The sequence below is a fragment of the Dendropsophus ebraccatus genome, chromosome 10, assembly GCF_027789765.1.
Source record: "Dendropsophus ebraccatus isolate aDenEbr1 chromosome 10, aDenEbr1.pat, whole genome shotgun sequence".
NCBI classification, from domain to species: domain Eukaryota; kingdom Metazoa; phylum Chordata; class Amphibia; order Anura; family Hylidae; genus Dendropsophus; species Dendropsophus ebraccatus.
In genome coordinates, this window is record NC_091463.1 from 13,302,240 (window position 1) to 13,326,954 (window position 24,715).

A 24,715-nucleotide genomic window follows, 5' to 3' on the forward strand; every position below is an offset into this window, starting at 1 on the left:
GCCTGTGTCTGGCCTGCTATATATACATACATGTATGTAGACTCGGCACAGACGCCCTGTGGGAATACTTGACTGTGACTGTAGAGGTTGAAGACGGCCGCGTCTTGAGGTTGAGGATTAACGCTGAGGGATTATGTCACAAGAAGCCACGTTGCGGGCCCCGACGGATTGCAGCATGTTCTCTCTAACACACCAGAGAGATGAGGTCAGACATGAAAGCTGTAGCCTAAAGTGCAAGGAGCAAGTTCTGACAACGCTGTCAGCTTTCCGACCCGCAACCACTGCAGCTTTTAAAGAGGAAGTGCACTTTAAGTAGGTCTGTCATGGAGACATGTCTGAGAGGCTGTCAGCGGGGGTCCGCCACTAATGGCTAGGAGAAAGGGTGCTGTAGGGAGCGCCGCCTCATTTAAAGGGGAACCCCGTGTTGATAGTTACCGTCTTTTTGCTCTATTAGAGAGGGGGTCTCTACTTATAGGGGGAGATTTATCAAACATGGTGTAAAGTAAAAATGGCTCAGTTGCCCCTAGCAACCAATCAGATTCCACCTTTCATCCCTCACAGACATTTTGGAAAATGAAAGGTGGAATCTGATTGGTTGCTAGGGGCAACTGAGACAGTTTTACTTTACACCATGTTTAATAAATCTTCCCCATAGGGTCCACACATCTTAAAGGAACACTCCATTTAGCTAGGCCACACTAGGGTAATACAGACGTGTTATATGGCAGATCCTGGCCTGACTGCTGGTCATCGTTCATGTGGTAGGGTCAGGATGTACGAAGGGAGAAATGTGTGGCATGGGGGGCTGCATTCATTAGACCTTGTAATGGACAACAAATACAGCCACGCAAAGTGGACTTCCCCTTGAATTCAGCAGTCAGGTCTCGGTGATCTTACCCATTATCTGCAAGATGATGGGTAGAGCCAAAGAGGAACCTTTTTTCTTTTTTCCTCTCTGACTGTGAGAACAATGCAGCGTCTGTAAGTCAGAGCCATCCGTTCAGGAACCAAAAGGATTGCTCCATCCTTGGCCGCCTCCAATTACTTCTAGTAACTACCGTATGGTCGACTTACGGGAAATGGGGAAGATGAAAAGGTTCTCGTAGATCAGGCGGTGTCACCTAACTTTCCTGGAACTGGAAGACTTGCCCTTCAGGACCTTGAAAAGATGGATGGCTATCCTTGTGGGAACTTATGGGAGCAGTGCTGGCTCAGTCTGGAAGGCTGGGTAGTAACCAGGGGGTTCCTCATTATGGTTCCCACTAGGGTTGCATCCAGCTTCTCCAGACACCTAATAGGGAGGTCTGCCTAGTAATGCAGTGATGCATCCCCTGCTTTGCATACTAGACAGATACTATAACATTGCGAGCATTCCGGCCGTGTGATCAGATGTCAATATTATCTGAGGTGTGTCTATTATTCCTGGCCAAGTTATCCAGCACACCCCGAAGCCACTGGGATGTGATATCATGAACGTGCCCCATGGCAAGTGGCCCTGTGGGTATCTGTAATATGCACTAAATTCAGTCCCCCGAATCTGGACAGCCCCTTTAAACCGATGCAAAACTACAACTCCCATTGTGCCTACGGCTGACAGGGCACAGTGGGAGTTGTAGTTTTGCAACAGCTGTAAAGCATCAGTGCAACTGAATGCTCAGCCTTTTCAGACTGACTATAGTGTTCATAAATGTAATCCAGAAGACACCCCTGCCCCCATCACTATAACTCGTATCTACAGTGCCGAGAACTTCCCGAAACATTTCCATACATAGGTGTGAAGGATATCAGCGCTGCTAAATTTAGGGTTTGCGGCCCTTTAAGAACTCTAGTTTCCCATCAGCTCGGTTCTACAGCCTGTTTCCCTATTTATATGCAATGGCGCAGACCATAGATACTCACTGTATGCTTATACCTTGACCTGCCACCTATAGAAAGGCAGCCATTTTTAGGGGTCTGCTAATATTCATATGAATGTGGAAAGACAGGAAGTCAAGCCTCATGAATACTTACAAGTGAGACGTAGACTGAGTGGTAGACGCCACTTAAAGGGGTAATTCAGACCTAAAAATAAAACATGGCTGCTTGCTTCCAGAAACAGCACTCCTCCTGTCCTCAGTTTGGGTGTGGTATTGAAGCTAAGTTCCATTGAAGTGAACAGAGCTGAATTTTAATAGAAAAACGTTGTCAAGCTGCCCCTTCAAGCATTGTAACAATGGGGGAGATATCTATCGGAGGGTAGGTTTACACTACAGAATCCGCACGGATAAGTTCCGGCAGATTCTGTGGCTTGTACCTGTTCATGGCGGCGCGCATATCCACCCATGCCATAGACACCATTCTGTGGTCGGGCCAATTCAGTGTTCCGCCGAAAGAACTGACATGTCTATTCCTTTGGCGGACAGCGGAATTGGCCCGGCCGTAGAATGGTGGCAAGGAGCCGGCAGATATGCAGGCCGCCATGAACGGGTACGAGCCACCAAATCCACCAGAACTTATCCATGCAGATTCCGTAGTGTGAACCTACCCTAACAGTAAAACTGTCGGTTGCCCATAGCAACCAATCACAGCTCAACTTTTTTCTTCTTTTTTACCAGATCAGTTGTTAGATTTAAAAGCTGAGCTCTGATTGGTTGCAACAATGACAATTTTCCGTAATTGAGGATGACTTATGAAAATGTTGTTGCCCATAGCAACACAGCATGACTTTCATTTTTTTTTTTTCTTCTTTTTTTTAAAGATCCATGGTTGCAATGAAAGATGGGCTGTAATTGGTTGCTGTGGACAACTGACACTCTTTATAAGGGTACGCTCACACGTACAGGATCCGCAGCAGATTTGATGCTGTGTTCAGTTAGATGAAATCCGCTGTGGATCCGGTACCTGTGAACGTACCCTTAATCTGTTTTATGCTTAAAGGGGAGGAGCCTGACACTAATTTTGCAGTGCCACACCTACTTTTGTAGCTATACCAGTGTATTAGTTTATTTTGTTGTGTTCCTTTAATTTTTTTTAAACCTGTGACCCTGTCTAAAGGTTCAAGGAGCTATAATAGAAATCCAGTATGTTATAATTATACGCCTACAATTGTGATCCAATATAAAGTTATAAAGCAATAAAAAAAAAACAATGGGCAGGTGCTTCTAACACCCCGGGTACACCTTGCCACATCCGTGGCATAAGAGCTGCGGGCCAGAGACGAGGACAAGTGCCTGAGCAGTACGACAGGACAGGTAAAGTGCCCAGGATTCTGTGGTGGCATCAGCGGGCACCAGGGCCACATCTGGATTATTGTTATCCTTTATGGAGCTGCAGTGAGGGCTCCAGAGCTGAGCTCCTGATCTACAGGAACTGGTGGCGTATGCAGGAAGCCTGCAGAGAGCTCTGGTCGGGGAGCTGGCACAGCTGCGGGTGAGTCAGGAGGCAGCCGTGGCGTGTTCACACCTGCTGGGTGTAGGGAAGGTTCATATTGAGCAAGGGCTGTGCGGATAGACATTTCCTGCTGGGCCAGATACCAACCTGTACTGGGGCTGATGTATCTAAACCTGTTGTGTGATACTGCCTGCTGAGCTGGTATATCTAAGCCCGTCGTGTGATGCTGTTGACTGACCTGGTCATCTAAGCCTGTTATGTGTGATGCTGTTGGCTAAGCTGGTGTATCTAAGCCTGTTATATGTGATGCTGTTGGCTAAGCTGGTGTATCTAAGCCTGTTATGTGTGATGCTGTTGGCTAAGCTGGTGTATCTAAGCCTGTTATGTGTGATGCTGTTGGCTAGGCTGGTGTATCTAAGCCTGTTATATGTGATGCTGTTGGCTGATCTTGTATATCTAAGCCTGCTGTGTGATACTGTCTGTTGAGTTGTGTATCTAAGTCTGTCATTTGATACTGTGTGTTGAGCTGCTGTGTCCTAACTTGTCATAGTGTATATAAGCTTATCTGCAGAGCCAAGTATCTAAATGTGCAAGCAAAATATTTGGCCCCTAGAAAGAAAACTGGGATATATCCAGACATGTAGCCATCGCCCCGTAGTGAGTGCAGCGTTCCTGAGTGACGTGTCGTGTTATTGACCCAGAGAGCAGGGTATGATGATGTCATCCTGACGCTGGGATGATGTCATCATTACCTGTACAGTGATGACAGCAGACAATGGGTCAGGATGACAGCTCTCTGAGCCAGAGGCTTACATGATCTCTAACCTAGATGAGTATCACTGTGATACCTACATGCCTGGTGCCCGTCTGCTTCTTGGCAGCAACCCATGGAAAGCTGGATGGGCATCTATCTGTCTGTAGGTACAAGTTGCACCTATAGGGCCATAGAATTTTTACTTTGATCTTCTGATTGGTAGCCACTAGAGATGAGCGAACTTGGAGCATGCTCGAGTCGATCCGAACCTGAACTTTCGGCATTTGATTAGCGGTGGCTGCTGAAGTTGGATAAAGCCGTAAGGCTATGTGGAAATCATGGATATAGTCATTGGCTGTATCCATGTTTTCCCGACAACCTTAGAGCTTTATCCAAGTTCAGCAGCCCCCGCTAATCAAATACCGAACGTTCGGGTTCAGATCGATTTGAATCTCTAGTAGCCACATCTGAGTCCTATGTCTGGGAAAGTTAGGTGATAACCTTCCTGGACCCATACCTGGCAGCCATATTGGCTATCACCCAGCTTTCCTAGGAACAGATTGTGAAATAACACGTGGACGGTTGTGACACATGAACAAAGGATCATAAATTCATCTGCATCTAAAATTATCACATTACATAATTGTTCTGTACCAGCGCAGGGCAGGATAAGTACAGGACAAGCAAGGCTAAGAATAAGGTGAAGCACATGTAGTGTCTTGTGTCAGAGCAATAAACCAGAATACCCAAGATAAAGGGGTGCCCTAACCCAAACCTGCTCTGTAACAGTACCCATGAGTGCTGGGTGGCCATACTGACCCTAACCTGCTCTGTAACAGTACCTGTGAGTGCTGGGTGGCCATACTGACCATAACCTGCTCTGTAACAGTACCTGTGAGTGCTGGGTGGCCATACTGACCCTAACCTGCTCTGTAACAGTACCTTTTGAGCGCTGGGTGGCCATACTGACCATAACCTGCTCTGTAACAGTACCTGTGAGCGCTGGGTGGCCATACTGACCATAACCTGCTCTGTAACAGTACCTGTGAGCGCTGGGTGGCCATACTGACCCTAACCTGCTCTGTAACAGTACCTGTGAGCGCTGGGTGGCCATACTGACCCTAACCTGCTCTGTAACAGTACCTGTGAGCGCTGGGTGGCCATACTGACCCTAACCTGCTCTGTAACAGTACCTGTGAGCGCTGGATGGCCATACTGACCCTAACCTGCTCTGTAACAGTACCTGTGAGCGCTGGGTGGCCATGCTGAATCCCTGGCACGTGTCAGATCTGTTTCTACACAATAGAGAACAGGTTCTATGGATGAAATCTATAAATAAGGATCTCCTGTCAGAGGGATCAGCAGGTGGTAGGGCCGGTGAGCCCTGGTCGTCTGCGCTGTACTGAGCTAGGTGTGCCCGGACAGCCATATTACAGGGAGGGAGTGTGATTATTATAAGCATATAATTGCCGCACCAATGACGTCAGCGCAGTGGACACTGCCAACAACACACTGTTATTTGTACTTGGAAACTTTTTGTCACCCCCCACCACCACCACTATCCTGCAGAGACCTGCCCTAGTGAATCACCCGTTGCTTCCGTGTAACCAATCCTTCCGATACCTTTACAGCAGGTTACATAAGGCGCCGGGCACAGATCAGACGGCCACATGGGACCTGCCATCTCCCTGGTAAATAACTACAACCAGACACATTACTAGAGCACAGTGCACCCCCATAAAGGGTAAACTGTACCCCTCTCATATTGCTAATAAGTGCTGCCATCTTGGAATACGAGGACCATGACTAAGGCTGGGTTCACACTACGTTTTCGCATTTGTGCGCATCCGTTTTTCCATTGACTTCCATTATGAAAAAAATGGATCACAACAGATTTTTTTTTTTTTAACGTACACAAAAACATAGTTGACCTCAATTTTTTGAGTCTGTAAAAAAAAAAAAAGGATCCGTTTTGATCCGTGTTTTTTTTATAATGGAAGTCAATGGAGAAACTGATCAAAACGAATGCACAGAAAAGCATCAGTTTTTTTCATCTGTTTTTGCAAAAAACTGATAGAAAAAAAAAAGGATTGCAAAAACGTAGTGTGAACCCAGTCTAAGGCTGAAAGGAAAATGAATTGCGATATCGTATTATAGCACTACACTCATTTTTATGTTCTTGTTTCACTGTCTTTTCAGGTTTGGGGCAGCGTTGTGAGGTGAATGGCCGTCTGCTGGGTCACTAACGGTAAGAGGGCGAGAAGCGTATGTGTCTATAACATGGGGGAGGGGGATAAGCGTCAATCAGACACCTCTAGTAACATAGGACCTGATATGCTGATGTGGCTGGGGGAGACACTGCTGCAGTATAATCCACCTTCCCTTTAGCTTCTCGGCTGCTCAGGCTCGGTGTGCTGCGGCTGTTTCTTTCCTTTCTGCTCACATAGCACCTTGCAGACCCAGAGCATCAGTAACCCCCCCCCCCCCCCAATTTGTAATGTACTATCCTATATAAACCATCAGAGCAGTGCCAGCCCGTCCAGTCCAGTGCAGGACCTGCACTATGTCATGGCATAGCAGAGAGGAGCCAGAGAAGTGATAGGAACTGGCTATGTATGTACTAGTGGCAAATAGCCCATCTCTGGCCCTGCCCCATGAACTGTAGAGAATACGAAGAAGCTGTGTATCATGGAGGGGGCTCAATAACTAGTGACAGCAAAAAAAATCTTTTTAAGGACAGATTAAGGTTCCTAGTGATACCCCAATAATTGTGCCTCCACACCTGCTGCTTTAGAAGCGGTAGGGTATCATGTAGGCTGATTACTTGGCACCTTAAAGGTGAAGGAAGATTTCCGCAGCTCTCTATCTAGGTATGTGCAGAATGTCATCCACCCTGTAATCATACAGGATTTCTGCAGATGACTTCTCTACACAATGACGGCCCTTGTGTTGGTGGCAAGTACCGATCTGACCTAAATCACGTTAGGAATGTAGTGGTTTTGCGAGGCATTCTGCCATATTGTCATCATCCAGCTTTCCTCGAGTGCTGAATGGCCAGTCTGTCCTAGGATTGTGTGTTGTAAACTGTATAGGTATCACATGGAATACAATCAACTATATTGTGGAAGTGTCATGTCCGTTCAGATTCCACATTGCATTGCCTGGATTTAGAGTAGCCGTAGTGAATGGGACAAACCCACGTCCAAGACCTTGTCCGAATCTGCAATACCATAGTAGTCAGGGATGACTGCATAAGGTTTGGGTGACTACTTCTAAAATGGCCTCATATCATAGCGTCACCCAGCTTTCCTAGGATGAGATATCACTAAAAGGAGTCTGAATAAAAGAGAAGGACGACTGAAGGGTTTCTTGAACAGTTCTTGAGTTCACCTGTAAGGTTACAGTAGATCTGATGGGAGAGGATGAGGTCAGCATAATAGTATTTGTATTGTAATTTGAGGAGAGCAAATTGTGCAGATACCAGCGAGGCGTGGACAATGGCATGCATTGTGTTAATGATTGACAGAGCGCGGGGATCGGTGTTGTGAAACTTTTTTCTATTCTGGTTCGCCAGTCGTTACATCAGAGGCTCAGGACACCTAGATCCCGTGTGACGCCGGATTCAGGAACAATTCCAGTCTTGTTACACAGGATTACATATTTGTTTGCCGAGGTGACACGGATGCCTGAGCTCTCGGTGATTCAGCTGTAACCTTTGGCAATGTGACACCAGGGGGGAGGCGGGTGAGGAAACTGCATGGATGGTGGCACACAGGAGTATGCTGGAGGAGTCATGGAGCAAGGTATGTGCGGCACCTTGGGCATCAATCATATGGGGTGAGCATATGCTCAGGATGGTTGGTGCTAGCGCCAACCAGTTCTGTGGCCATTGATGGTCTGGCTTCTAGAAAGCGGCATACATGGCAGTGCTTCTTCATACTGCCATCATAAGCTTGTGCCAGGACTGCTCGGCCACTTCTTTCTTTTAGCTTTTTTGCAGTATGTAAGGGAATGGGTTAACCCAAACTGCCCCCTATACACCCACAGGGCACTATATGCCCATGTATACCCTATAATGTATTATGTTTAGGTCTTCCTACATCTCCGTGCACTGCAGCACTTTCCTATATGGCAGTGATTTCTTGCCTCATGAATCAGGAGGCTCTGGATGAACAGTACAATAATTACTGTGACACTATAGGGGGGGAATGAGCCTGCCTAGTGGGATAGACTGATGTGCCATTCAGGGTGGGTGGAAAGCTGGGTGACTGTATGGTTCGGTACAGTAGTGATTACCTTAGAAGTAAGGGGTTAAAATCGTGGCCTGTTCTGAGACGTCTCGGAGGCATCTTGCTGCTGACCTTGTAAACGTAAGTGTGTCGCGTCTCTCTGGGCCTCCCAGCCATATAGTCCTTGTCATGTCATGTTCATGAAATGTATTTCCGACAGGGCGGCTGGCTGCTCCTCTTCAGTAAATATTCATGTCCGACGCTCCGGAAAACATATTTGGAGAAATTGCATCCGACATGTGGAAGAGACGTGAGAGAGGCCGTCTAAAAGAAAAAACGGATCCCCAGTAAATAGACGTCCTGAGCCGTCCTCGTCTGCCCTGTCCTGTCCGTCTCTGGGAAAGCTGAGTGACAACCAATATAGCCACTAGTGCAGCTCCCATAGGGGTAATCATCCAGCTTTCCTAGACTTCTGAATGTAACACAGTGATCTGCTTTAGTCTGCTATTAGTCCTGTGTTGTCGGACCCTTTCGGTCATGCCAGCCCTGGGGGCTTCTAAGCTGAGACCACCAAAGAGGGGAGGGGGCACCAAGCGACTCTTAAGGGCTTGTTTAGGATGATCACTGGCACTGTGCATACTGGGAGTTGTAGTGCACATAGCCAATGATAAACTACACTTAGGGTATCTATGTGTGGGGATAAATTAAACATTTCTCAGTTCTTAGCCCTGGTTGTTATTGTGGCACTGCAGGCATGGCGGGGGTCCCAGCCTTCTATGTGGTGCTAAGCTTTAACAGACCGCTGGGTCCCCTCTGCCCACCATGAGACTGTAAGGCCTGAAAAAGTGAATTTATTAAAAATATTGGCTTTGGCTGCCCATGCCTGATGGGAATTGCCTGAGGGCCGAAGGTTCCCCATCCCCACTGTAACACTTTGTGGGGGAGATTTATGGTGCGGCGGAACATTCCTTGTTGTCCATAGCAACCAGTCACAACTCACATAGCAACCAATCACAGCTCAGCTTATAGACATTCATGAGCTCTGGTAAAATGGAAGCTGAGCTGTGATTGGTTGCCATGAGCAACGAAGAACATTCCTACTATAAGAGCGCGCCATAAATCACCCTCTATGGCCGTGATTTTACAGCTTTTCCTGTCAGACCCCTTTTTGTCTCCAAAACAGCTGGTTTTGTGAATCGCATGAGGGCGTTTGTGGTAGCAAAAAAAATCTGAAAAATGTTTGGGAAAAAAAAATGTCAAAAACAGGGCTAAAAAGTAAACTTTTTGCACGAGATGTGTACCAAAAAAAACTATCAATACCGATCCAGATTTGTGTTGTGTATCGTGCGTTTGTGTTGTGTTTGCAAAAAACAAAAAAAACATCTTGACTTCCTATTGTGCCGTTCCATGTCGGCTGCCTTTATCTATAAAGCAGATGTCCTTGGAGTTGGTGTTTTTCGTTCCTTTGACATGGAGCATTTGGTGTCTGCGTTGGCGGCAGGAGGGGGGGGGGGGGGAGTCTGGGACTTGCAGAAGTTTATTGGTGCACCGCTCAACTTTCCTCCCCCCCCCCCCCCTCTCACCTTCCCCCATCAATCTCCTTTCTTTTCTCATTTCTATTCAAATCGCTCCTTATTGACATGGCAGAAGCCACTTCCTTGATGGCAGAGCCCACAGGGCAGAGCACGGTGCGGGGGATGAGGGTCTCGAGTGGTCCGCTGCTAAGCTGTATATACTCCTTGTGTATATACTGTATGTCTTACTGTACTGACATTATTAGTATTATTGACCCTTCTCCTTTTATCCTTCTAGGCTTCTCTCGACGCTGATAGGAGCTGCGCAACAGACATGGAGGTCAAGGGTCCCTGTGGCCTCTCCACGTCAGGTAACATGCTCTATATAGGTATATAGTGTATACCCATCCATAGTCCATTTGTTTGGGTTAGCAGTAGTGTCCAAAATTCAGCTCTTTAGCTGTTGCAGAACTACAACTCCCAGCATACTCGGACAGCCAATATGTCATTGTTCTAGTTAAAATGTGAACCTCCAGCTGTTGCGAAACTACAAGTCCCAGCTTGGCTGTCCGGGCATGCTGGGAATTGTAGTTTTGTAACAGCTGGAGTGGAACAGGTTGGACGCCACTTATCTAATGTGCCAGACCCTCGTCTGACATATTGGGGTCCAGTATGATGGAGCACATTCATATAGAATTCTACATAGGAAATATGTAGGTGTGAACATAATATAGAGAACCGCCACCTAATGCAAATGTAGCCCTTTTTGTGTAAAGTCCATAGCCCCAGGCCTCCATACTAATCCCTGAGACTATACAAGTAAGAGCTGTATACTACGGTCCTTCCCCCGGATTCTTTGACCTTTGCCCTCTCTCATATGGCTATCTGGGCCGCCATACACACCTCACGCCTCCATACTGCACCCCTGCAGCGGGACCACTCAGCAGCTGTCACCCAGCACTGCAGGAATGTGATGCTGCCCGGCTGTTGTGCTGCTCACAGATCATTATCGGCATCAGGGGCTTGTGAACAAGTCAGTGCAAGTGTGAATACAGCTGTGTACATGCTAGTATGGCCCTATAGGCGGGTGGGTAAGGTCATACTGTGAGACCACATGGAGGGATGAATGCCCCTAGACCACCACCATCTAGGGGCTAAACCACCCCCAACTCTATCAACACATACTTTATAGTACTGTTATATAGGCACCACATGGCAGTAATATAGGTTCCTTGTATGATGGTATTTAGGCACTGTATAGTACTGTTATTTAGGCACCACATTGTAGTATTATATGTGCTCTATGTGACGGTATTTGGACACTGTATAGCACTGTTAAGCACTACATTGTAGTATTAAAGGTGCCCTGTATGATGGTATTTGTGCACTTTATAGCACTGTTAGGCACCACATGGCAGTATTATAGGTATGCTGTATGACTGTATTTGGGCACCACATGGCAGTGTTATAGGTACGCTGTATGACAGTGTTTGGGCACCACATGGCAGTATTATAGGTGTATGATGGTATTTGGGCACTGTTATAGTACTGTTATTTAGGCACCACATGGCAGTAATATAGATACGCTGTGTGATGGTATTTGGACACTGTATAGCACTGTTAGGCACCACATGACAGTATTATAGGTACGCTGTATGACAGTGTTTGGACACTGTATAGCACTGTTAGGCACCACATGACAGTATTATAGGTGCCCTGTATGACAGTGTTTGAGCACCACATGGCCATATTATAGGGGTATGATGGTATTTGGGCACTGTATGTGTGGTGTTGGATGCTAACATCCGTTTCCTCATCTTGATGCCAGTCCCAGTCCATACCAGTGTGCCTGACCTGTACACTCCTGTCCTCTGTACACATCTCTGGAGTTAATACTCTGTACAGAATGGCTGTGATATTGTGCAATGTCTGTAACCAGGGAGATTCTGCCTCTCCTCATCCTCATGTAATCTATGTGCAAATGTGACCCATTGTGTTTCCTGTGCCGTTCTCTCCAGGTGGCGCCCTCTTTGATTCCTCTTCTAAGCAGAGAGCCCAGCTGATCTCCGACCTCTCCGAGAAGCAGCGAGATCTGCAGGAGTCTCTGAGACAGAAAGTCAATGAGCTGCGGAGGCTGTGCCTGCAGGAGGCGGTGGGTAATGGGGGTGAATATACAACAAAACCAGGGATCCCCAACCTGGTGCTTTCCAGCTGCTGCAAAACTAAAACTGAAGGCTGTCAGGGCATGCTGGGAGTTGTAGTTTTCTAATAGCTGGAGAGCCACAGGTTGAAAATCAATCATCTTGTACCTAAATAATTAAGAGTTCACACTCAGTACCACCGGGGGTGGGGGGTGGAGTGACGACCGCCCTGAGGACATTTGGCACTCCAAGCAGCGGTTGTCACTTTTCGAGCCCTGCAGCTGTTATATGCACATATGTAAGTAAACCTTCCCTGGAGATATCACACGGAGTTTATAACCCTTCTTAGCAATCACCCTTCTGAAATGGCTGATAACAGAGAACAATAGATAGCATATCTATTCCCCCCCCCCCCAGTAAAATAGACTTAGTCCCTTTTAAGACTGGCTTACAAGCCTTGTAAATGAATGTCAGATATTGGTGACTGTACGGCCTGGCACGGCCTGCCGGCTTATCCCTGTGTGTCCCGAGCCGTGATCCCTGCCCCCACTGCTGTCACATAGGAGCTAATGAGGCTTTACCGATTTCTGCTGCCTATTGACTTAAAGCAACAGGCTTCGTTTTTTTTTTTTTTAGTATTCCACTCTGCTATGGCACTGTATAGCAGAGTGACCGGTGATTGAGGGTTATCCCGATCGCTCTGCTAGACTGCAGAGTTACTTACACAGCTTCCTCAAGAGTAATGTCTATCCTAATGCTAACATAGAATATAAATAGCAGGGGAGGTTCAGAATCTGTATGCAGCACTGTTAGTGATTTGAACTGTTTCAGAATCGGGGCTTAAGCAGCCCTGCAGTTCCCAACACAGCCATTGGTGTCAACGGAGGGGCTGTTTCACCCTTTACTGCAGCTACTTAGTGTAAAAATGTAAAAAAAGGTAATATAGTTAACTTTATTAAAGAAATGTAAAAAAAATAATGCTGGAATACCCCTTTAACTAACGTTAACCATAATAACTCTGTAACATGTCATTCTTTTTTATAGGAACTAACGGGGCAGGTCCCCCCGGAGTACCCACTGGAGTATGGAGAGAGACCCCCAGTCGTCGCAAGGAGACAGAGAGCATTTCGAGTAAGCGCGGCCACTGTAACCAGAGCAGAGGTCAGTACATGCCTGGTTTTAGGATCACAACTGCAACCTAAAGGGGTGCTCCAGCGAAACAACTTTTCTTTCAGATCAACTGGTGCCAGAAAGTGTCAGAGACTTGTCATTTATTTTTATTTAAAAATCTCCAGTACTTAACAGCTGCTGTATGTACTGCAGGAAGTGTTATTCTTTCAGAGGTTTTCTATGGGGATTTGCTGCTCTGGACAGTTCCTGATATGGACAGAGGTGGCAATAGAGAACACTGTGTCAGACTGGAAAGAATACACCACTTCCTGCAGGGCATACAACAGCTGATAAGTACTGGAAGACTTGACATTTTTAAATAGAAGTAAATTACAAATCTCTGCCACATTCTAAGTTTATTTAAAATAATTTTTTTTTAAAGGGAAACGCCACCTTTACTTCTTATACAGATATCCTTGAGGTGTGACCCTCCGCAGTGAAGGGGTCTCTGCAATTAATTCTCTCCTGAAGGGTCCATTCACTCGTACAGGATCTGCTACAGTTATTATATTCATGTGGCTGCCGATAGGTTTCCACCACATCAGTCACTTCTCGTACCCCCCTCGATCATCATTTTTTCCTGGCATGTACACAGCCTAATCCTGACGTTATTTCCAGCAGGGAGAGCGAAGATTCCCAGACTAAAACTGAAAGGCGTGCTGCATCTCAATGAGCATGGCTCACGTCCAGTACAGTCAGGTGCTGTTTTAGGATCAGGCAGCCTGTCCTTGGTAGAAAACGCTGTGATGTCCTTGAGGCTCATTTCTCATGGCGTTGTTGTTCGTCCTCCAAGGATTTGGACTATTATGAAACCATTTGCCGATATTGCCCTACTGATTTATTATAGATTATAGGAGATGAGATCTAGGACTGCCATCTACTGGCTATTCTTAGTACTGCAGCTGGTATAGTCTATTAGGCCCTCCAGCTGTTGCAAAACTACAATTCCCATAATGCCTGGACAGCCTTTGGCTGTCCAGGCATGACTGGAGTTGTAGTTTTGCACCAGCTGGAGGGCCTAAGGTTCCATATCCTTAGGTGTGGTCTCCATCTGCTGTGAGACTACAAGTCCCAGCATAGCCTTACAGTACACATTGGTACATAACGTTCCCCACAGTGTGTGGCATAGTAACCTTTAGGATGACCTGGGCTCTGCCTGTTGTTTCCTGCAGGAGGTACAGCTGGAGCGCTTGGAGCGGGACTTTGCTTTGCAGCTGCAGATGGCGGAGGCGGCCCGGAAGCTGAGTTTGGCAGCTGAGCAGAGTGCGGAGCTGACCGTGGAGCAGCGCAGGAAGCGGAGGCTTGTGTATCTGGATGCACTGCGTAGACTGCAGGAGTTAGAGGAGCAGAGTAACAACCTGCGCAGGAAGCTGGGTCTGAGACCCACGCACAGAGTGCCCCACAGTCTACTGGGTGAGTTACTGCCAAGGTGTGGACTGGATATGTAGGATTTCATTTGTCCTTGGGGAGATAAACCACATCCAGAGGAGTCTGACAACAGTACATATGCACTCTCACCCAAACCTAGTATGCATGTGTATGGGGTTTAGGAGTACTAGCCACTCAGTCAGCCAGTTATCCTGTCTGTATGTCCTTCAGATAGCTGTGGACCATGCCACACCACTCTCCTATACACATGCACACCTGGCTCAGTGTTCTTGTGTTATTAGTATGGAGAGAGGAATGGAAATGTATGGGGGAATCAAGAGCGATAACTATGTCTGTGGCCAGTTTACAGGCCCTATCCCATGAGGCTTTGCTTTCTCTCCTTGCAGATGAGGCGTACCAATCGGAATGCAGCTCACTATCGGAGAGCGCCAGCCATGGTGAGAACCCTGCTGACTGGTGATGGTTCAGTGAGGAGGCTGTGGGGTATGATGGATTTATATGTAACCCTGTTGTTCTCCTGCAGATGACGTCCTGTCATCCGGTATGCGGCCGTCTCCTCCCAGACTGTCTGAACACTCCCGAGCTGTCTCCAGCAGTCCAGAGAGACGGGTGGGATGGAAGGCGTCACCTGTGGAACTGTACTGTGAGGTTCACAACCGGCGCAACTCCATGGCAAGTACAGCAAGGTGAGTGCGGAGGGATAGGCCCGAGGTCATGGTCATAGTAGGGTTAAAGGGGTACTCCAGTGAAAACCTTTTTCTTTCACATCAATTGATTTCAGAAAGTTATATACATTTGTAACTTCAAAATCACAAGTCTACCAGTACTTATCAGCTGCTGTATGTCCTGCAGGAAGTGGTGGATTCTTTCCAGTCGGACACAGTGCTCTCTGCTGCCACCTCTGTCCATGTCAGGAACTGGCCAGAGCAGTAGCAAATCCCCATAGAAAACCTTTCCTGCTCTGGGCAGTTCCTGACATGGACAGAGGTGACAGCACCATTACCTGCAACAAATCTATGTAACTTTTTGAAACCAGTTGATTTTAAAGAAAAAGATTTCCGCTGGAGTATCCCTTTAACGTCTCATAGGGCTGCTCAGCGGCTTTGGTACACCTTTATTCATGTGGTTTTATTTGGTACTGCAGCTCATCCCAGTGGAAGTGAATGGAGTTGAGCTGCAGAACCAACCACAATCATGTAGACCTTGCTGGTGCTGTATAGGTTGCTGTGTGGTCTTTCTGTGGATCAGAGGGGGTGGTTATGAAACGGCTTTGTATAATATACTGGTTTGCTTAAATAATTGGCTTTTTCACCTGCAGCCCCACTCGATCATTTCCTCGAAGTCTGTCCAGTCTGGAGGGCCGGAGTGTCCCCGCTACCCCCATCCTGAGTCGTAATGCCTGCAGCAGCTCTGCCCTGAGGTGGGTATCGGTAGGACATAGAGAAGTTGAGTTGTTGACTATTACAGTGGGATTGGCCAGACATCTATGGGGTCCTCATGACGGCAGATGTCAGGGAAGAGAAGTCAGTGGGTATGGACGCCCACAATTATGGACCGTGCACAGTGCAGGAGGCTAAAGAAGATATGAGCCTAGAATCCATGTTCATGTCTATTGTCCTATAGAATACAGTGGATCCTATACTGTCTGCAGTTGTGACGACAATTCTCACAGCTATATTTATATATATATATATATATATATATATATATATATATATATATATATATATAAAAATGTGTTTTTTTTAACATTCCCCATTGAAGTTTATAGGTGCTGTTATTGCTTGTGTGAACATACCCTTAGGCGGTCGGCTGCTCCGTCTGAACTCAGCAGAGTGCCGATATGTGTATGTTGTGTATGGCCAGCTTGTGTATGTTGTGTATGGCCAGCTTGTGTAAGATATGTGTATGTTGTGTAAGTCGCCAGCCATTTCTTATAGATGAGCGGTGTCTGATGTTGCTTCATGTTGCAGGTCAGACAGCTCCGGATTATCTCAGAGACAGTGGTCTGGTAGCCAGGACTCCCAGGTGGGCTTCCCCACTGATCGCACAAACATCCATTCAGCACGGAGTCGGCGCAGTAACAGCTCGGAGGCTTTGATCGAGAGACCCCCTCCTACAGAGACCCAGGGAAAACCATCCTTCAAAAGCTCTGAAGCTCTGAGCGAGCGCCCTCCTCCTGGGGCCGTGCCCTCTCACCACCAGCAACGGGGGACAAGATCTCCAGACCCCCGGACCCCTAGCAGTAACGCTCGGCTTCCTTATGAAGACATCTTGCTGGATTATTACATGGAACGGCAGCAGCAACAGCAGCAGCGAGGGTGGGTGGAACCCGATGGGCACTGGTGGGTAGAACCTGAAGCCCCGTGGTGGGCAGATCCTGACGGTAGCAACAACAGCCATTACTCCCGACGTGATGGCTATTACGAGGGGTACCCGGGTAGTCCGGCCCTGCGGAGCCGTGCTGAAACGCAACAGCGCAGGAATCCTGCCCGCAACAAGTCATGCGGCCCCCATATGACTGATTCATCCCACTTCCAGCAACCTTGGCACTCATCTGATGGCTTCCAACAACGCCCCGCTCCTCAGGTCTCCCATCCAGGGCCACGTTCCCGGAGCCAACCACGGGCTCCACCACCTGAGACCATGGAGAGGAATGTGCACAAAGCTTTGGCTCTGGAAGGACTACGGGACTGGTACCTACGCAATTCAGCAGCGCCGGCTGGAGTGCAGAGAGGCCCCATCCCTCCGCATATGCAGTATCAGAGATACTACCGCCCCGGCTATCACGATGGACACTATCAGGCTGGATCCCCTCTTCCACACTCCATCAGTTTCACTGGGGCCCCAATGCATGGCAGGTATGAAATTCTCTACTAGAAGCCGCCGCGCTCATACTCCTCTCCAGTTCCGTCCGGCTCTGCTACGCCATTAGAGTCTATGACACTACAGCTTCAGTAATATTATAACCTTCACTTATTCCTGTCCAGGCCTAATGCATTTCACATATAATGTTATAAAAAAATCTTTATATTAAAGGGGCTTTCCAGTATTACAGCTCCTGGCCTCACATCTGCAATAAATGAACAACTCTGTAGGATACGGAGGTTGGAGGAGACCATAGTTCTCTATTGAGAGAAAGACTAATCCTACAGGAACCACACTGTCTGCCAGCGATGTGCGGCCATAAGAAGCTGTCATACAGAGGGATCTGTCTGCTTGGCTGTAGATGGTAACTGCACCATGCACAAAAACAACAGTGCTGGCCATAGCAGCCAATCACACAACAGCTTTACTTACCCTAAAGGGTATGTCCACCTCTAAACACCATTGTATAGTCTATATGTAGGCTGAGTAATGTTAAAAAAAAAAAAAATACTTCTGCTGATAGGGTCACTGTGTACATACATTCTGTATTATACCCCAGAGCTGCACTCACAATTCTGCTGGTGGCGGTCATTGTGTACATACATTAATGATCCTGTATTACATCCCAGGGCTATGGAGTCGGTAAGCCGCAGCTCCGACTCCTGCTCCTTCATAAATGGCCGGTCATATACCAGGGGAGTTATTTCTCACACTGGCTCAGCAGCTTCTCCCTAATGTCCTACATGATCCTGGGGCGACTTCTGAGGGAATAAGGAAAGATATAAAGCAGCTTCTCCTGTGTGTGCAGTGGATACAGCCAGTCTCCAGCCTCCATGTCCTGAACAACTCACAACTAGACTACAAGGAGCAGGTGGTCTTTTAGTTTCTAACTAAATATTCACCATACAAGAAACACTGCTAACAATGCCAGATACCTGTAATACGGGGGTCGCACATAGTGATATAGAGGGGTTAGCCATAGTGATATAGGGGGGTCACTGTGGGTGTGGGGGCACGCCATAGCGCACACACACACAACCTGTTGCAGCCATAGCATACACACACACAGCCTGCTGCAGCCATAGCATACACACACACAGCCTGCTGCAGCCATAGCACACACACACAGCCTGCTGCAGCCATAGCGCACACACACACACACACACACACACACACACAGCCTGCTGCAGCCATAGCATACACACACACACAGCCTGCTGCAGCCATAGCATACACACACACACACACACACACAGCCTGCTGCAGCCATAGTACACTGAAAAAAAACACCACATTGAGGACAGAGGTTACTGCTACACTACTTATGTCTTCTCCTCCTCTATATTACACAGGATATCTCCATATTACACTGCTGCTCCTATACAGTCATCCAGCATGAGAACAGCACAGATCTCCCCCACACAATGGACTCTTCCAGTTCAGAAACAAACTGCCAAATAGTGACCGACAACCTTTCCATGACCCCCCTGATGTAATAGGGCCAGTGTCCTATTACTGATATATTCCCCGACCACCCTTATGTAATAGGGCCAGTGTCCTATTACTGATATATTCCCCGACCACCCTTATGTAATAGGGCCAGTGTCCTATTACTGATATATTCCCCGACCACCCTTATGTAATAGGGCCAGTGTCCTATTACTGATATATTCCCCGACCACCCTTATCTAATAGGGCCAGTGTCCTATTGGAATGTTGCTCATAATATATATTAATGAGCAAAACTTATAAAATTCATATCAAAACTCAATTTTAAATTGTTCTAGGATTTTTTTTAAAGCTGGAGTCTGAGTTGGTACATTTTTCCAACTATGACTCCACAGCCCTGTTACATCCTGTGTTATACTCCAGAGCTGCACTCACTATTCTGCTGGTGGGGTCACTGTGTACATACATTACATTACTGATCCTGAGTTACATCCTGTATTATACTCCAGAGCTGCACTCACTATTCTGCTGGTGGGGTCACTGTGTACATACATTACGTTACTTATCCTGTACTGATCCTGAGTTACATCCTGTATTATGCTCCAGTGCAGCATTTATAATTCTTCTGCCCAGTATTTCCCTACACCACATGACTGTATAGTATTACATATTTGATGATAGCTGTACAGTGGGGTTTGGAGGTGGTGGACCTATGAAAAGTTTGAATTCCTTCTATACCTTGCGATCAGTGGTAACAATTGGCTATATAATCCAGCATGGCAGCTCCTACTGCTCCTGATCACGTCTACCGCCACCTTATTGCCGGCTGGTGAATTCCAGCAGTGATCTGGTTGCGGTGGGCAGCACTCCCTCGGAGGGTGGGCTGGGATCGCTGCTGCGGGGAAGACTTCTTCCCAGTAACATTATATCTGAAAGCTTTTCCTTTGTGAAATAATTGCTTTGTATTTTGGATGTATCCCTTAAAGTGTAGCTCCACCTTGTTCAGCTGTATGGGGCCCTGGATATACAACAACCCCCGAGTATATTCTTCACAGCTATGAGCCCCATTGAGCACTTAGAGTTTTGTCTGAGTGATAGGTAACATGGCTTCCATTACATAGGCACCCAACTTTCCCAGAGTCCTGCATAGCAAATTCTCCCTGACTATTCAATGATGTGAGATTTGCCGCAGTAATGGCGGCCATGTTGGTTGTCACCCAGCTTTTTATGGTGAGGCTACACTTTTCCCTCTTTGTGATTGTCAGCTGTTGTGTAAGTTTCTAATGCTTTTGTTTCTGCTTTCCCCATCTCTTCTGTCCTGTCTCCATCTTGCTCCACCCATAACCCCCATATTACACCTCCACCCATTACACACACACTCTCTAATCCGCTTTTTCTATTTTTCTAACTTTCCGCCAAAAAACGCTCATTTCAACCCAACGCCCCCCAATCGTATCCTGCCCCACGCACGTCCTACACCCCCCTCCCCCATCTATCACTGGCTGTCTCACCAGACACTTTTCAGAATACGTTGAAGAAGAATTGTACAACCAATCGGCCGGGCTGAGCCGGACACAAGGACATCGGTCGGCCGAGGGCACGCCGCCCGGGACATTAGTCTGACACTGGACCCTGATCCGTAATAGACGCGTCTGATTCCACCGCCACCAAATGAAGAGCGATCTTCCAAGAGAAAGAACCCGGAAACCCTCCACCGCCTGTTCCGCAGCAATAAGACCAACATGAGTGGAGATAGAAGCAAGAGGAACTCCCCCCGATCTCCGCCATCGCCTCTAGTGCAATAAGTACCCCCCCACCCCTCGATTTTGCACCAATTTGGGCAGAAGGAGGTTTATTTGCTGCAAAGGGGAATGTTCTATATACAGTATATATATAATATATATTTTCGTTTTATGGTCACCAATGCCAAGTAACTATCAAGACTGAAGTTCCTCCCTGGAGGGGGTGTAATATATATATAATTTCTATGTCCAGGTGGTTATTATGTGTTCTGTACAGTCGCCAGCATTCGTCCCCCGCGGTGAAGTGAGAAAACTATTTCTGACGGACGCTATAATGATCTCACCTGGAGCTATGACCTTCAAGAGGATGTAGCAGAGCTCAGCGGGCGACAACGGCCACCACGGACCTCCCTACTGTATATTCGGCTGTCTTCACACTGAATGTTATGAGTAGAGACACTGGAGAAATGTTATGGGGGGCTGAGGTTTCCCCCGGGATGAAGGGGGCCGAGCTGGACTCGCTGCCTCCAATGGGTTGGGATTATCATAAGGAAAAAAACAAAAAACTTTGTAAAATCTTGTGGTTGCTTTTACTGTTACTAACACTGAGTTGTGACTGGATAACACTGTGCAATATGTACAAAGTGAAGATTTTATTGGGGGAGGGGGGGGGCGACCTTAATTTGTTATTGGTTGGGACAGTTTATCAATAAATGATAAAAGAAAAATAAAATTTGTTGTTCACTGAGATAATGGCCGATCCTGTATACAGGAATTACAGGGTTACAGCTGTATTGTACTCCAGAGCTGCACTTACTATTCTGCTGGTGGGGTCACTGTGTACATACATTACATTACTGATCCTGAGTTACATCCTGCATTATACTCCAGAGCTGCACTCACTATTCTGCTGGTGGGGTCACTGTGTACATACATTACTGATCCTGAGTTACGCAACCAATCAGAGCTTAGATTTCATTTCTCTTATCATTTAAAGTAAAAGTTGAGCTGTGATTGGTTGCTACAGGCCTTAAATCTGTCCCCATTATTCATATACAGTAAAATTCTATTAATCCGGCATCAATTATCTCAGTAAGGAGTTAAAGGGGTCATACAGAACTAGGAAAACATGGCGGCTTTCTTCCAGAAACAACGCCACCCTTGTCTTTAGTTTGTGTGTGGTAATGCAGATCCGTTCCATTGAAGTGAATGGAGCCGAGGACAAGGGGGGTGCGCTTTCTGTAAGAAAGCAGCTAGGTTATTGTAATCCCTTTAAGCCACTACATGAGAAGCCTGGCAGCAGCTTTCTTCTACCCCCCCCCCCTCCAGAACCTATGCCCTCACAGCAGGGCTGAGTGTACATGTATATGAAAAGATACAGAAAATAAGCCAAATAAGAATTCACGTGACCACCATCTAAGAGGCGGACGACTTACAGAAGGTTGTTTGTGGTATTACACGTCAGCTCCATTCACTTCAATGTATCGGAGCTGCAATACCGCACCCAAAGAAAATGTTCTTCTGAGCCTGGACAATCCCTTTAAATTTCCAGACTCTGAGTTACCTCAGATCCCTGGTATGCCTGTAGGACGTTGTATATTGTAACCAACACCTGCTGCAGTAGTGCTGTGCCGTACCTTACAGCAGGGGTAGGAAACCTTGGCTCTCCAGCTGTTGCAAAACTACAACTCCCATCATGCCTGGACAGCCAAAGCTTTAGCTATCCAAGCATCATGGGAGTTGTAGTTTTGCTACAGCTGGAGGGCCAAGGTTTACTACCCCTGCCTTACAGGGATGGGGAACCCATAGCCCTCCAGCTGTTGCAAAACTACAACTCCCATCAAACTATGGGATACCTGTATTATGACTGATGGGGTGGGGCATGACACTAGACTTCTTTGTGTCATGTCCCTCCCCCTAAGGTCCTTTACAAGTCCAGTCTTACCTGATATCTCACCTGTGGTTGGTCGGCTGAACCCTGACTATAAGTTTATTTCCCTGATTTCTTCGTGTTCATCATTAAATATTCGCTTTTTCCCCTGTAATCATCTGTTTTTGGTCCTGCAAGAAAAAAAAATGTAACAGAATAAGTAGAGGCTGTACCGTAATTGTGCACAGACACGATAGCATTGGTTATACTGACACAGTATCACACAGCTGGCTGGAGGTGCATTCACAATTCTGTTGACTTCAGAGCTGAAATCTCCCAGCATTCCTTACTGGTTCAGTGGCTGCATAGACTCTGCTCTGCTGATTTCCTTATCGCTGAGCTGCTTTGGTGATACACTGGTTAACTGTTTAATTGACAAGTAGCTTAAATATTAAAGGGGTACTCAAGCGAAAATGTTTTTTTTTTTCAAATCAGAAAGCTATATAGATTTGTAATTTACCTCTATTTGAAAATCTTCAGTACTTATCAGCTGCTGTATGTCCTGCAGGAAGTGGTGGATTCTAATCATTCTGACACAGTGCTCTCTGCTGCCACCTCTGTCCATGTCAGGAACTGTCCACAGCAGGAGAGGTTTTCTATGGGGATTTGCTGCTGCTCTGGACAGTTCCTGACATGGACAGAGGTGGCAGCAGAGAGCACTGTGTCATCCTGGAAAGAATCCACCACTTCCTGCAGGACATACAGCAGCTGATAAGTACTGGACGACTTGCGGTTTTTAAATAGACGTAAATTACAAATCTCTGGCGCCATTTGACTTAGAAGGACATTTTTCGCTGGAGTATACCTTTAATACCCAGGATCAGAACAAAATAAAGATATCTGTTCACTATTGTGTAGGACTGTGTTATGCTCGGACCCCGTATCCCTGCGGCATCAGCAACAGATCCTGTTAGGCCTGGACATCCTAAAGCTGTCCTGGCATGATGGCAATCCCAGCTGAAAGGTATAAGGTTTGGCCTCTATGAAGGGGGGGCACTTGGAGTGTACAATGGTCAGGTAGGTGGTCGGTGTCACAGTAACCTCCACATGATGCCAGGACACAAGGTCTCCAGCAGAACATTGTCCATCACACTGACCCCGCCATCTGGTCTTCTTCCCATAGTGCATCCTGGTGCCATCTCTTCCCCAGGTAAGTGACGCACAAGCACCCGGCCGTCCACATGATGGAGAACACGACCCATCAGACCAGACATCATATTCCATTGCTCCAGCTCTAATACCCATTGTAGACACTTTGGGGGTCTCTTGGGCTGTGACCGGTCTGCAGAGCCCCATACACAGTAAGGAGAGATGAGTGAATGTACATTACAAATGAAGCAAAGTGCTTGGTTTGCTCCACAGTCGGCTTATATGCCGTCTGCCTTTGATCTCCGAGCCGCTCCACCCCGGAGCACCTGGAAAAGCTGGATCCAGTCTTGAGAAACTTCTCCCAGCACTGGTTCCAGCTTTTCCCGGCATGAAGATCATAGGCAGGCGGCGTATAAACCAACAAAGAAGAACATCACAGCGAGCTGCCATATCCTGTGTGATCTGATTCCTTTCTACCATAGACAGCAGGAAGCTTTTCAGCAGTTTGCTTTATGGCAGCTCTCCTGTGGGATCAGGCTGATTGATGGGACTCTCTCCAGCAGTCAGTGGATTTGATATTTTGGCTGTAATGTAACCTGTAACAAAGCCAGTAGTCGGCGACCAGGCCCTGTGGCGGTGTCCTTCCTAACTCCACATAGACATGGAACCCATTGACTTTTACAAAAAGTGACACCTGCTGGATATATCACCCCCATATTACATACAGGCTGCAGATGTTCCAGCCATAGAGCAGCATCATGTCAGCTGCTGCAAAACTACAACTCCCAGCATGCCCTGACAGCCTATGGGTTTAAGGTCACGCTGGGAGTTGTAGTTTTGCAACAACAGGTTTGGGGGCACAGCCTTACTAAGTGTACCCCTACATCCTCAGCCACAAGTGGGTCCCCAATCCCTGAGACACAAACCATTCCTTTACCATCCCCCCCCCCCATCACTGTATATGGTACATTCCAACCACCTCACATCTCCCCCCTTCCTTACACCAGCAGCGGTCTCTCCCAGTCGCGCCCGCACTGACGTCATTCCAGTAGATCCCCGAGCTTCACTATG

General features: G+C 47.1%; 1 protein-coding gene and 1 long non-coding RNA gene across 12 annotated transcripts in view; one reads left to right on the forward strand and one right to left on the reverse strand.

The window, feature by feature from the left end:
- The window catches only part of CCDC120 (coiled-coil domain containing 120), a 28,270-nt gene extending 6,978 nt beyond the window's left edge, over positions 1-21,292 (forward strand). For 2 of the 11 annotated variants that reach the window (XM_069943133.1, XM_069943138.1), the window contains exons 2-11: positions 6,323-6,371; positions 10,165-10,237; positions 11,885-12,018; positions 13,052-13,168; positions 14,350-14,590; positions 14,953-15,003; positions 15,090-15,252; positions 15,885-15,986; positions 16,540-17,427; positions 20,398-21,292. In XM_069943133.1, coding sequence (XP_069799234.1) covers positions 10,201-10,237; positions 11,885-12,018; positions 13,052-13,168; positions 14,350-14,590; positions 14,953-15,003; positions 15,090-15,252; positions 15,885-15,986; positions 16,540-17,427; positions 20,398-20,506 — 1,842 coding nt within the window. In that variant the 5' untranslated portion in view covers positions 6,323-6,371; positions 10,165-10,200 and the 3' untranslated portion in view covers positions 20,507-21,292. The other 9 variants (XM_069943141.1, XM_069943140.1, XM_069943139.1 and 6 more) reach the window with 9 other exon arrangements.
- On the reverse strand, positions 7,764-24,683 carry LOC138765947 (uncharacterized). Its single transcript, XR_011358652.1, has 3 exons — positions 24,647-24,683; positions 22,571-22,686; positions 7,764-8,676 (listed from the first exon to the last, which is right to left on the reverse strand). It is a non-coding gene; the product is annotated as an uncharacterized lncRNA (long non-coding RNA).
- Positions 24,684-24,715: the final 32 nt, after the last annotated feature.